Here is a 14217-nt window from a genome sequence, read left to right as displayed (position 1 = left end):
AGCTCCTATCCTCTTCTCATCCAGCAATGTGATCATGAGGGGCTGATGGGCTTCTATGGCAGCCAGAGACCTAACCCGGCTGAATAGATTGCCTGCCAGTGCTACATTAATGGGAAATAATGTTTTGGAATACTAAGTATTGTTACGATCGCTACTTCAAGTCCTCTAAATCAGATGTGGTTCTGTTGTAAAGAACTTTGCATATTCTGTTAGTTGCAGGGCCAAAATCTCTTCCATTAACAATTCTTTAAACTTTATAGCAACACTAAATGACCCCAGTGGTCAATTCTGGTTTGGATTATAGACATTTTGAGCACAGTGACATCACATCACACTGCTGTATTATTATTATTTTTTTTATGTTCGCTCTTTCATGTGCAGAATCCAGCCTTATTGTTTAGCTGAGATGCAGTTTCTTTATTGTCCACTAGATGGCTACTTAAACTAACCAGTAATTTATTTTGTTTAGTTTCTCTTAGGAGTCTGGGCCAAAGATTTGAATGCGAGAGAAGATTATGTGAAGCGAAGTGTGCAGGGTAAACTTGCAAGCGCCACACAGAAGCAGACAGAGTCCTATTTAAAACCACTCTTCAGAAAGCTGCGTAAAAAGGTGCACGCCACTGACCAGAACACAGAACACCCTGTTCCTTCTGATTACAACTCCTCTTATTCACAGTACGGGAACAGCAGAACGCGGGCATTTACCACACACAGTAATAACTGCATCGAGTAGATGTAGTGATTTACAATCCCGTCATAGTATATTCTATAAAAGTTGGTTTTGAGCCTCTTGGCATATTAAAAAAATGTCAAATACTAAGCAAAAGTACAAGACTTTTCCCCCTGATGTCACGCCTTTGGGTTTGACCTTTGTGCACATGCAGGAGCCCAAGAACCACTGGTTGAGGAACACTGTTATTTGGTCACTGATAATACAAGTACGGACTAAGGGCCTGCTTTTGCTATAGGAAAAGTAGATCTGTACAGGGCTATTACGAATTATCTTTCCGATTTGAACCGCTCAGTACTCACGTTTAATGACACTCGGATACATAAATTTAATATAAATGGAAACCGGCTCAAAAAAGTTTTGTTGCACAACATCAAAAATGTTTTTCATATCATAGGTGTTCATTGTGAGCCCCCTTCGTCATCAAGCCTGTAGTCCAGTTCCTGCCATTCACGTTGTAGCAGATCACGATTTACTGATGCAGTGGCTTCTGTGATGCGTTCTTATAGATCATGCATTGTGGGTGGTAAGGGGGGCATGTACACACTCCGCTGTTTCCACTCTTACTGGTGGACGGCCAGATGATTTTTACTTACAGATGCAACCAGTTTCCCTAAGAGTGACTACCCACTAGAGCTTTTTTTCACTGCGAAATTCGCAGTGTTTTTTTTTCTGCAGGGGTCTATGGGACTTGTAAAGTTAAAGGGGTTGTCTCGCGAAACCAAGTTGGGTTATACACTTCCGTATGGCCATATTAATGCACTTTGTAATATACATTGTGCATTAAATATGAGCCATACAGAAGTTATTCCACTTACCTGCTCCGTTGCTAGCGTCCTCGTCTCCATGGTTCCGTCTAAATTCGCTGGCAGCTTGCTTTTTTAGACGCGCTTGCGCAGTCCGGTCTTCTCCTTTCAGCACGAGCCGCTTCAGTGTGCTCCCCGCTACAGCTCTTCTGCGCATGCGCAGACGAGCTGTCATTGCTCGGGAGCGCGCTGGAGCGGCCATTCTGTACCTTCCTCTGTTAAAGGAAGGTGCAGAGCTGCCGAGCTGTCCGGAGAAGCCGCCCAGCTGTCAAGCCGCCCAGCTGTCAAGCCGCCCAGCTGTCAAGCCGCCCAGCTGTCAAGCCGCCCAGCTGTCAAGCCGCCCAGCTGTCAAGCCGCCCAGCTGTCAAGCCGCCCAGCTGTCAAGCCGCCCAGCTGTCAAGCCGCCCAGCTGTCAAGCCGCCCAGCTGTCAAGCCGCCCAGCTGTCCCGCCGTCCAGCTGTCCTGGTAAGTGATGGGCCGGGGGGGCTGCCGCTGCGCCGGGCTGCGCCGGGGGGGGGGCTGTCGCTGCGCCGGGGGAACTAGCGCTGTGCCGGGGGAACTAGCGCTGGGCCGGGGGGGGCTGTTGCTGCGCCGGGGTAACTAGCGCTGGGCCGGGGGAACTAGCGCTGGGCCGGGGGGGGGCTGTCGCTGCGCCGGGGGAACTAGCGCTGGGCCGGGGGAACTAGCGCTGGGCCGGGGGGGGGCTGTCGCTGCGCCGGGGGAACTAGCGCTGGGCCGGGGGGGGGGGGGGGGCTGTCGCTGCGCCGGGGGGGGGGGGGGGGGGCTGCCGCTGTGATGGGGGGGGCTGCGCCGGGGGAACTAGCGCTGTGCCGGGGGAACTAGCGCTGGGCCGGGGGGGGCTGTTGCTGCGCCGGGGGAACTAGCGCTGGGCCGGGGGAACTAGCGCTGGGCCGGGGGAACTAGCGCTGGGCCGGGGGGGGGCTGTCGCTGCGCCGGGGGAACTAGCGCTGGGCCGGGGGAACTAGCGCTGGGCCGGGGGGGGGGCTGTCGCTGCGCCGGGGGAACTAGCGCTGGGCCGGGGGGGGGCTGTCGCTGCGCCGGGGGGGGGGGGGGGCTGCCGCTGTGATGGGGGGGGGGGGGCTGCGCCGGTTACCTTCTGCCTGGCGGTGGGTGACTGGTCGGCCGTGTTCACTCCAGGGGTCCGGTCGGCGGCTGCGGGGCGTCGTGTTGTCATGGAGACACAGCTGGCAGCGTCTCGGGAGCGCGCACGTCGGGCTGCAGCAAGCGAAGGGAGAAGAGCCGGCGGCCATCTTGGGGAAACTTTTATAAGTTGCTGGAACGGTAAGTACAAACCAGCTAGAAATGTCATTTACAGGGGGGCTTAGTAATGTGTACTTAATGGGGGGGACTGGGCAAAAAAAAAAATTCACTGCTTCCTCGAGACATCTCCTTTAAGATCACGCAAAATCGCGATTTTGCACGATCGTGATTTTAACATTACAAGTACCATAGACCCTTGCAGAAAAAAAATGCTGCAAATTTCGCTGTAAAAAAAAAAACTGTAGTGGGTAGTCACACTTAAACTGTAGAACCAATTGTGAATTGTGTGCCCACTGAGTGGATCTTCACCAAATTTTGGTAGAAAATGACATTGCACCCTAGTAACAGACTGCTAGATGTGAAAATCAAGGACACAAAAAGCTCTTGGTTTTTTTGGCAGCTATTTTGTCTCCTTTGTAACAGTGCGGGAAAGGGTATACATGGGACGAGTGTCGGGCATCATTGGCCCGACAATCGTCCTGTGTAAAAGGGCCTTTAGAAAGTTAAGGTGCAAAGGTTAGGAGCCAACACCAAGCCAGCATGTTGTATGGGGAGCTACTCACATAGTTGCCACACATCTAACTGCAAACCTACCATTCATGAGGGGAAGTTTGCTTAGTATTATGCTTGCACATAAATGAAGGCCCATTTACACTGAAAGATAATCGCTCAAATGACAGGCAGAGCATGATACCATCGCAATTGCGCTAAGAACAAAGCAGCTGCTTCATATATGCAAACAGCTGCATTGTTCTTGGAGCTTACAGCTGGTGTCCCGCAGGGATACCAGCTGAAAGAATACTATCAGCGCTGCCCGCTGAGAAAATCAGCGAGCGGCGCTAATAACAGTAATCAGCGACTTCTAGCTTGCTAGATGAACGAATAGTGGACAAACTGTGCACGATGGCTGCGTGTCTACGCGCAATAGTTATCGCTCAAAAGATGGCTTTTGAGCAATAATTTGTGTCTAAATGGGTCTTAAGTCTTCTCTAGGATGCTAGTCATACAGAAACATGTAGTGCACCATGCAGCCTTACAGGCTATTAGTGACATCCGTGCTGTTAGACCGGGCAGGGTGCCCTATACCTTCTAAGGTTATCGGAGCTGCAAAGCACATAAAGTAGTAATCATTGGGTAGTCCTTGTTTGGACTTCCTGCCACTAATGATCCCACTAATGATGAATTCTCCTCCCAGCCTGAATGTTCTGTTTACATGCAATAGAATAGATAAAACTAGTTTAATTGCCCTTTTACTATATGTGGTTTTAGTGGTTATGTATCTTTAATGATTTAGCCCACTAGATGCAGTTATGTTTTGCCTGTTGTGGACTGAGGTCATTCCAGTTTGAGGATGCACTGGGTTACATTAGCTAGCATTCAGCTAGGAATGCTTTGTAAGAAGGGCTGAGTATAAGGTACTTTCCTCCAGGAAATAGCTGCTGATCAGACAAAATGCTCTCAGCTATTGTTTTTCCTCATTGGCCTGTAAAATAAGTGTGGGCAGATAGCAACATGCTTAAGTTCCCTATAAACCAATGTATTTTGCTTAGAGACAGAACTTCAGATGGCAGCTAGTAGGAGGGAGATATAACTTTTTGACATTGCATGGAGTATTTGAATGGTGACGGACTTGTGAATTCGAAACTCTGTTATCAAATGTCAATTCTGTCATCTGGGTCGTTATTTCTTACTATCTATCTCACATCTTTCTCACCTTGAATCGCCCTGATGTGTGTTTTTTTTTCTTTTTAATTATCAATCCAGAACCTTCCAGCGGACATTAAAGAGTCAATCACCGATATTATCAAATATATGCTGCAAAGGGAATATGTGAAGGTAAGAAGAACGCTATACCGATTTTACACCTTTGCTAGAATTCTCAACAATTGAGAAAATCTTCTTTCACAATCCTTAGAACGGAGCTCTTGATCTTCCCAGTCACTGTGGTCATCGGTAATACGAAGTGTCACTCCCATCGAAAGTCTATGGAACGGATAGAGATAGCCAAGCTCTGTACTCGACTGTCTGGCAATCGCATAGACTTTGATTGTAGCAGCTGTGTGCATGCTTGACTGCAGCTCTGTTCAAACTCCTCACCACAGTCATGCAGTTGTAGGGATCGTGGGGGTCCCAGTGGAGTTGCCTTGTGCTAATACATTTATCACCTATTCAGTGAATAGTTGATAATGTTGATTGTGGGGTAACTCCAAAGTGCTAACCACCACTTGGCTGTGAGTGAGTGCGTTACATGCTCCGCCCCTGATTACATGACAGTGACGTAATCACAGGTCCTACAGCATAAAAGATGCAGAGCCTGACAGCAGCCGTGTGCTGACAGGACCTGTGATGTCATCAGTCACCTGGGCTCTGACTTTCATTCCTAATCACATTGCAAGTGCTTCACCTTATTAAAAACCTGCAGAGCTGGACAGCAGCTGTGTGTTGACAGGACCTGTGATGATCTAATAAACAGTAGTCAGCAGCACAAACCTCGTTCTTGAATCAGGGAAGTGGTTAAAATGCACACCCAGAAAAGGGATCCTGACTCGGGATCCAAACGCACATCGGATACAGAAAGAGTCCAAGAGCAGCATACATGGTGCAAACAATGCTATCAGTTGTTATGCATCTTTATTTCTCCTCAACACAGACGACATAAGGACGAAACGTCGTTGTCTGTGTTGAAGAGAACTGTTGCCATTGTTTGCACCACGTATGCTGCTCTTGTCCTCTTTCTGTATCTGAGGACCTGTGATGATGTGAGTCATGTGATCAGTCACCGGCTCTTAGCTATACCCCCTGATCACATGACATCATCACAGATCCTAAACCAGCAGAGGCTGATGAACAATGTATGTAGCAGAGCTGCACGTGCAAGCGATGACGGTGATGTCATCACAGGTCCTAAACCAGCAGGTCCTAATATGGCTTCCGTGTGCTTATAGTTCCAATATCTTTCACTATATTATATGTCAGTGGCGCATTGTGCCACCAGAAACACTGGTACTATAATTACTTGTCCATTTAATATTTGCGGTATGTAAAACTTTATAGGGTAAGTGTGGACATTTCTGCAACTTAAAATCAGTTCCGGTGTACATTTGTTTTTATGACGCACAGTCAGATCTATGGGACAGCTGCACACATTTGTACAAAATATTTGCTACCATAGGAAGAAACAAAGCGCATGTAATAAAGTGTAGCATGTATATTGTTACTACCTACACTACCGTTCAAAAGTTTGGGGTCACCCAAACAATTTTGTGTTTTCCATGAAAAGTCACACTTATTCACCACCATGCGTTGTGAAATGAATAGAAAATAGAGTCAAGACATTGACAAGGTTAGAAATAATGATTTGTATTTGAAATAACATTGTTTTTACATCAAACTTTGCTTTCGTCAAAGAATCCTCCTTTTGCAGCAATTACAGCATTGCACACCTTTGACATTCTAGCTGTTAATTTGTTGAGGTAAGCTTGAGAAATTGCACCCCACGCTTCTAGGAGCATCTCCCACAAGTTGGATTGGTTGGATGGGCACTTCTGGCGTACCATACGGTCAAGCTGCTCCCACAACAGCTCAATGGGGTTCAGATCTGGTGACTGCGCTGGCCACTCCATTACCGATAGAATACCAGCTGCCTGCTTCTGCTGTAAATAGTTCTTGCACAATTTGGAGGTGTGTTTAGGGTCATTGTCCTGTTGTAGGATGAAATTGGTTCCAATCAAGCGCTGTCCACTGGGTATGGCATGGCGTTGCAAAATGGAGTGATAGCCTTCCTTATTCAGAATCCCCTTTACCCTGTACAAATCTCCCACCTTACCAGCACCAAAGCAACCCCAGACCATCACATTACCTCCACCATGCTTAACAGATGGCGTCAGGCATTCTTCCAGCATCTTTTCATTTGTTCTGCGTCTCACAAACGTTCTTCTTTGTGATCCAAACACCTCAAACTTGGATTCATCCGTCCACAACACTTTTTTCCAGTCTTCCTCTGTCCAATGTCTGTGTTCTTTTGCCCATCTTAATCTTTTTCTTTTATTGGCCAGTCTCAGATATGGCTTTTTCTTTGCCACTCTGCCCTGAAGCCCAAAATCCTGCAGCCGCCTCTTCACTGTAGATGTTGACACTGGTGTTTTGCGGGTACTATTTAATGAAGATGCCAGTTGGGTACCTGTGAGGCGTCTGTTTCTCAAACTAGAGACTCTAATGTGCTTATCTTCTTGCTTAGTTGTGCAACGCGGCCTCCCACTTCTTTTTCTACTCTGGTTAGAGCCTGTTTGTGCTGTCCTCTGAAGGGAGTAGTACACACCGTTGTAGGAAATCTTCAATTTCTTAGCAATTTCTCGCATGGAATAGCCTTCATTTCTAAGAACAAGAATAGACTGTCGAGTTTCAGATGAAAGTTCTCTTTTTCTGGCCATTTTGAGCGTTTAATTGACCCCACAAATGTGATGCTCCAGAAACTCAATCTGCTCACAGGAAGGTCAGTTTTGTAGCTTCTGTAACGAGCTAGACTGTTTTCAGATGTGTGAACATGATTGCACAGGGGTTTTCTAATCATCAATTAGCCTTCTGAGCCAATGAGCAAACACATTGTACCATTAGAACACTGGAGTGATAGTTGCTGGAAATGGGCCTCTATACACCTTTGTAGATATTGCACAAAAAAACAGACATTTGCAGCTAGAATAGTCATTTACCACATTAGCAATGTATAGAGTGCATTTGTTTAAAGTTAGGACTAGTTTAAAGTTATCTTCATTGAAAAGTACAGTGCTTTTCCTTCAAAAATAAGGACATTTCAATGTGACCCCAAACTTTTGAACGGTAGTGTATATTGGCCATAGCTAGCAACTGTTACAAAATGGATTATATTAACCCCTTCATGACATGGCCTATTTTGGTCTTGAGGACGCAACAATTTTTGGCGGATTTTCTTCTCCGTTTATCAAAAGTCATAACTTTTTTATTTTTCCGTCGACGCGGCCGTATGAGGGCTTGTTTTTTGCGTGGCGAACTGTAGTTTTTATCGGTGCCACTTTTGGATACATAGACTATATTGTAAAACCTCTTTTTTTTTTTTTTTAATAACAGGGAGAGAAAACGCATCAATTCTGCCATAGATTTTTTTTATTTTTTTTTACACCGTTAATCATGCAGCATAAATGAGACATTTTCTGCGGACCGGTACGGTTACAACGATACCAAAATTCTTACATTTTTTTTAGGTTTTCCCACTTTTTTGCAATAAAAACCCTTTTTTTGGAAATCTTTTTTTCTATTCTAAATTGCTGCATTCAAAGTCCTGTAACTTTTTTATTTTTTGATGTACGGCGCTCTATGAGGGCTTATTTTTTGCGAGACGAGCTGTTGTTTTTACTGGTACCATTTTGGGGTACATACAGCTTTTTTGATCACTTTTATTGCGTTTTTAGTGAGGCAAAATGCTAAAAATTTGCATTTTGCCTCAGTTTTCTAGCGTTTTTTTCCGTGCACAGTCAAAAGCATGTGCAGCTTATTGTACGCGTCGTTACGGACGTAACAATACCAAATGTGGGGTTTTATTTTTTTTTTACCTTTTTTTTTTTGTGCTAATCTGAGAAAAAGCATAAAAAAATGGGTTTTTTTACAATTTTTTTATTCATTTTTGTAATCTTTGTTTTTTTTTACACTTTGTGTCCCTCTGAGGGACTTTAACCACTGCCCTGATGATCGCTGTCATAAGGCATGGCAGAGCTACTGCTCTGCCATGCCTTATCGCTTATACAGCGATCATAGGCAATACAGGACGCCAGTGTCTGGCGTCCTGTTGCCATGGTGACAGGCCGGGCTCTCGCGATGACATCTACTTAGATCGCGGCAGGGAAGGGGTTAACAGCGGGGGGCGCATCTCCGATGCCCCCCCTCTGTTGCAGCGGGACGCTGGCTGTGACTGACAGCCGGCTCCCGCTGCGGGATAGCGCGGGATCACATATGATCCCGCGCTATCTCCAGGACGAAAGTTTTCGTCCTGTTGCGGGAAGTACCAGGCTGCCAGGACGTAAACTTACGCCCTGCAGCGGGAACGGGTTAAAGACACTCACATGATCTTTTCACTGTCTTCTCTGAAAGAGCAGCACTAGGTAGTGATACGCATGCTGATTACAGCAATATGTCTGTTGTATGTACCTGTGCAGTAGTTTGGGAGACACTTGCACTGTATTAATAGCAGCCAGGCACACAGGACTACAGGAAGTAGTCCTCTATGTTCTTGAGCTGCAACCCGCCTTGCCCGCCCTGCCCTCCAAACACTGCCTGTTCTCTGCCTATTATGGTGCATTGAGTAACAGCTGGCAATCAGTAAGGAGGGGAGTGAGGCTAGCTGCAGCTCATGAATATGGAGGACTAGTTATTAGAAATGAGTGAGCATACTCGCTAAGGACAATTACTCGATCAAGCATTGTCCTTAGCGAGCATCTCCCCGCTCGGAAGAAAAGGTTCGGCTGCCGGCGCGGGTGACAGGTGAGTTGCCGCAGTGAGTGGGGGGAGAGAGACAGATCTCCTCTCCGTTCCTCCCCATCTCCCCGCCCGCCACCGGCAGCCGAACCTTTTCTTCCGAGCGGGCAGGTACTCGCTAAGGGCAATGCTCGATCGAGTAATTGCCCTTAGCGAGTATGCTCGCTCATCTCTACTAGTTATCTTTTGCGTGAAACTTGCGTTTTATTAGTAGCAGCCACAAACTGCTTCATGGATACACCCTGCATACATATCACTGAGATCAGCAAGCCTATCACTACTTTGTGCTTCCCTCAGAGCTGCAATAGGATGCTGACAGATGCCCTTTAATCTTCAAGGAGCCTCCCATTTTATAGGTTCTTCAGAATTAGAAATGATAGTTTATAGTATACTTATTTTATTATTGCCCCCTGTTAGTCGCGTTGTGTGTTTATTTTCTTCTAAAGCTTCAGTGGCCGTTAAGTAAATGTAGTCCTAGTAGACGTTAAGAAGTGTAAGAGCTTATCTGAAGCCCGGCCTTCTGTGGCTGATGGAATCTGCAACAATAGGTAGGATTATGTAGTAATTGTTATAAGGAAATGCCAAGAAAAACAAGTTGCATGGGAAGTTTTATAAGAAGACCTCTGTAATCTGCAGCTTTTATAGTAATGTTATGTTTGGGAGCGTAGAAAGCTTGTTTGTGTTTCTGCGTTTAACCAGCGTTTGGAATAATAAACATCGGAGAGGCTAATTGTATATGTACAGAATACATTTACTAGGAAGGTTCACATTACCATTTTTTTCCCAGGCAAATGATGCTTATCTCCAGATGGCAATTGGCAACGCTCCGTGGCCTATTGGTGTCACTATGGTTGGTATCCATGCTCGGACGGGGCGGGAAAAGATTTTCTCTAAACATGTGGCTCATGTGTTGAATGATGAAACGCAGAGGAAATATATCCAGGTAGGAGACGTCTTGTGTTTGTAATCAATCGTTGAAAGAACATGACTCGAGGCGCTGCTTGGTGAACCCCGCATCAGATGACTTATCCATCAGGTACCTGATGGAAGACCCCAGGGAGGGTGTATTGTAGATCACTATATGATTTAATGAATACATTCGGGTACAGCTTCTGCTGCGGTAGTTTCTGGCCTGCGGGGTCACCAAGCAGCACCCTGAGTAACGTTCCTAACCATTTAATGATTTCAAGTAATGAGTTTGAGGTGTTTTGGGTGGCATTTCCCCATTGCCATCATGGCTTGAGGCTGTTACCTGAGAATCGTTGTGCTCACGGATTATTTGGTGATTGTTGGAATTGTGCATAACTTCATAAACTAAGGGTATAGATTATACGGTTTCCCTAATATCACACTTGGATCGGCACCCTAATCTTCTTTAGCTCTATTTTTTTTCTTTTTTGTTTGCTTTGGTCCAAGCATATCTTGTCTTTTACAAAATTGGTTTGCTGTTGGAGTGTAAAATAATACAGACTTTATATAATTGCACAATGTATTTAGTATTTCAGAACGGTATAGAGGTAGCAATACGGGACAGATATGCCACGATTCCACTGCAAAACCCACAACAATTTCTGAATGTGTTACATGAGGACCTGCTGCGGAATTCACTGTGTTCATTGTAAGGCTGCCTGTCCACGGGCGTTGCAATATCCCGCGGCGGATCTCCGTCATGGGAGTCACCGCCGGGGAGTAGAAGCCAGCTGACTGTTCTCCGCTCTGAGCCTATCTGACAGATAGGCTCACCGTGGAGAATCGCAGCAACTTGCCACCTGCGAGCGGAGAATCGCTATGATTCTCCGCTCGTGGACAGGGGGCTGCGCTTTCCATACCAACGCTATGGAAAGCGTTCACTGCGTTACCCGCAGCCGGATTATCGCCGCAGGGAATGCAGTGAAAATTTGCTCGTGGACAGGCATCTTAAGGTATGAATTCTGCTGTGAAAATCCTCAGCAAGCATTTGACCTGCTTTGGATTTAAGATCTGCGGGTCAATACCACGTTGATTAATTTTTTTTTCTACAGCATGTGGTTGAGACTTGCTAAATTCTCATTCACTCTGTGGCTACTGTAGATGCTTTGCATTTTCTGCACACAACTCTACTGATGAAAATCTGCAGTGTTTTTGCCCCATGTGCCCAAACCCCCCAGGCATACTAGTGTTATATACTTATACACAGTTTTGCTGATTTTTACACTTGGTTCAGAGCTCAGAAACCTACTACTAGGCAAAGTAGTTGTCTACGATGGCACTGCTGCTTGGATACATAATTTTTATGTAGTATAAGCCTAACTTCACATGGGTGAGCGCCATATGGGGCCGTGAATCTCGCCTCCATATCTCGCGCACCACCATGTGGATTCCCCATGGATATAAAGTATTCATGTCAAAACAGCCTTGCAGGAAAGCAGCAATCCGCCGCCGCAGAGTCCCTCCCTTGAAATGCTGCTGCTGGCCTCGTTGAAAACAATGGGTGATGCGAGAGCACCCAGAAATCTAGAATATACTGCGACTGTGTTTCCTGCATCACATTGCAGTGCCATGCAAGAAGACCTCGCTCAGCTGTATGATCCCATACGACAAATATGAACCCTATTCTTTTGAACCGCACAAATCTTGTGGGAAAGCAGCCTAAATGTGTATACTGCTAAGTTTTTAGGACTGGTGTAATGCTTGGGATTGATGTGATGTGTTCCCGTACCAGAGCTGGCAGTAATGTTGTAAATGGTGCTTCTGCTTGTCAATCAATTTTATATTCTACTTCTAGCTGAAATGTAAAGGTTATCTGTCACAGGGGAATGCTAATGACGCAGGAGCTCCAGGTCTGATCTCCCTAGATTGGAGGAAGCAGTCTCTGGACTTTTTCATGTACTGCATGGAAATGATTACTAGTGCCGGTGTCGGCCCTTTTACAGAAGGGGTGGTCTTCTCTGGACCAGAATCAGTAGGGTCTGCAGGGAGCGGAGTGATGAGGAGAACCTGCTGCATGACTGTCTGTAGTATCTGACACAAGACCGCTACTATAGACAATCACTAATGGAAGTTTCCGAAACAGGCTGGGTTCACACCGGACCGAAATCTTGCGGCTTGGCCGTACCAAAAAGCCGCAAGATTTTCGCGGGAGAGCCTCCGCTTCAAAACCTGCAGCATTTGGCTGTAGGTTTTGGAGCAGTTCAGCCCCGGGCTTTCCGTAGCGGCTTTCTCTCCCCATAGAGAGGAGTGAGGCTGCACTGGGGGAAAGAACAGAATTGACCTGCTGCGGCCACGTGGCTGGCTAATCCTAGGATTAGGAGCTGCGGGCGGATTTGCCGCACGGAATTTCCGCAGCAAGTCTGTCCCATTTGAACCCACCCACACTGTTAATTAAATATCACAAGGGTTTGTGGCTTTTGGTGAAACTAGTAGTTAAATGACAGACAAGTTTATTTCTTCCAATAATACGGTATTTCTGTTTTTTCTCTAGGGATTGAAGAGGTTAATGACTGTTTGTCAGAAACATTTTTCAACAGATCCATCCAAGTGTGTAGAATACAATGCATTGTGATGTGTAGCTGGTGGTTCCAACTGCAGTTATCGCCCCTTTACCCATTTCTGTATTGGAAATATTTGTTATTAAAATTGTTATAAATTTTAAAGAAAATACATTTTTATTAATGGATATCCTTCTTTCATTTTAAATGTTTTCTATGAGGCAAATCCAAGTGCGTCCGATTGGTAAATGTACAGTATTTACACAGTGAATCAGGGCAGTTGCTTACCCGGCTTACAAAGGGCAATCCAGGCAAAGCGGTTTCTGTTATGTCTAGTACATGACCATTAGTTTTATCCACATTATCAGAAGATCATGCCCATTTAAGATTATGTTGAGTCTTCACTATGGATTTCATGCCTATAGATTTTGCTGTTTCTATGAAAATTATATGGTTTAAAGCACAGAAATTTCTATTATATCGATGGGTTTCTAAGAACCCCATCCATACGTATTCTACTGTAACTTGGTGTGGAATGCCACACCACAAATGTGCAACAGATCCGCAACTTCTGAACTTGCCCTTATTCTCCTTGAAAGGGGTAGTGGTTTCAGAATTTCTCAAGAATATCACAAACATTAAGAAAAGTAATGCGTTTACTACTAACTACAAATTACAAGGGGGTTTGACAATAGATAATTGAGCAGGCGGTGCAGCACAATTTATCCAGCATGGGTGCAACACTAGCTTATTATCACAAGTAGGCAATATGTAAAGTCTTTGGATTGAAGTGTTTGGGTTTTTTTGTTTTGTTTTTTTTCCCTAATTTCTCCTTGATGTGGTTGTTGAAGATAGATTTAAAGGGGTTTTCCAGGGAGAATACTACTGATGACCTATCCTCAGTACACTGACCAATCAGCTGAGCGGGCGCATGCTATAGGCGCCACAAATATACAGAGGACGCAGCAGAAGCCTCAGTGCCGACCTTTGTGTAGTGGCCGGCGCTTGTAACTGCAGGCACGGCTCCCATGGATTTCAGCTAACGGTCAGGGTACTGAGGATGGTCATCAGTAGTATTCTCCCTGGAAAATGCCTTAAACGCAATTGGTGTGTGTGTGTGTGTGTGTGTGTGTATATATATATAAAATATATATGGATACCTTAGAATGCATATATATATCTAGGAAAAAAAAAACTACTTTCCACAGAAATCTTGAGTATTGTCACTTCTCAATATAGTCTCTATCTTAATGTACACATTATTGCATGGCCGCTGTGAATACTTCTTTTAAACTTCTGTTTTGTCCACTGGAAAAATCTCTGCAAGAGCGGCATGACTAGAAAGCGTGTGACCACTGAGAGTCCATCTTTGGAATCACTGGGTACAAGGTCAGGTGAGTGAGGAACTGCTTCAAAGTTGTCATTAAGA

The 14217-nt window shown here is 45.5% G+C and overlaps 1 protein-coding gene across 2 annotated transcripts in view; it reads left to right on the top strand.

Annotated features, from left to right (window-relative positions):
- PRPF18 (pre-mRNA processing factor 18) overlaps positions 1–12960 on the top strand; it is a 39454-nt gene extending 26494 nt beyond the window's left edge. For both annotated transcript variants that reach the window (XM_066592031.1, XM_066592030.1), the window contains 4 exons: positions 470–610; positions 4582–4653; positions 10109–10264; positions 12782–12960. In XM_066592031.1, coding sequence (XP_066448128.1) covers positions 470–610; positions 4582–4653; positions 10109–10264; positions 12782–12862 — 450 coding nt within the window. In that variant the 3' untranslated portion in view covers positions 12863–12960. The remainder of the gene's footprint in view (positions 1–469; positions 611–4581; positions 4654–10108; positions 10265–12781) is intronic.
- The last annotated feature ends 1257 nt before the right edge of the window (positions 12961–14217 follow it).

This window comes from Eleutherodactylus coqui, chromosome 2, assembly GCF_035609145.1.
Source record: "Eleutherodactylus coqui strain aEleCoq1 chromosome 2, aEleCoq1.hap1, whole genome shotgun sequence".
Lineage (NCBI taxonomy): Eukaryota > Metazoa > Chordata > Amphibia > Anura > Eleutherodactylidae > Eleutherodactylus > Eleutherodactylus coqui.
Note: the sequence above shows the minus strand (reverse complement) of the source record. Positions and strands in the feature narration are given on the sequence as shown.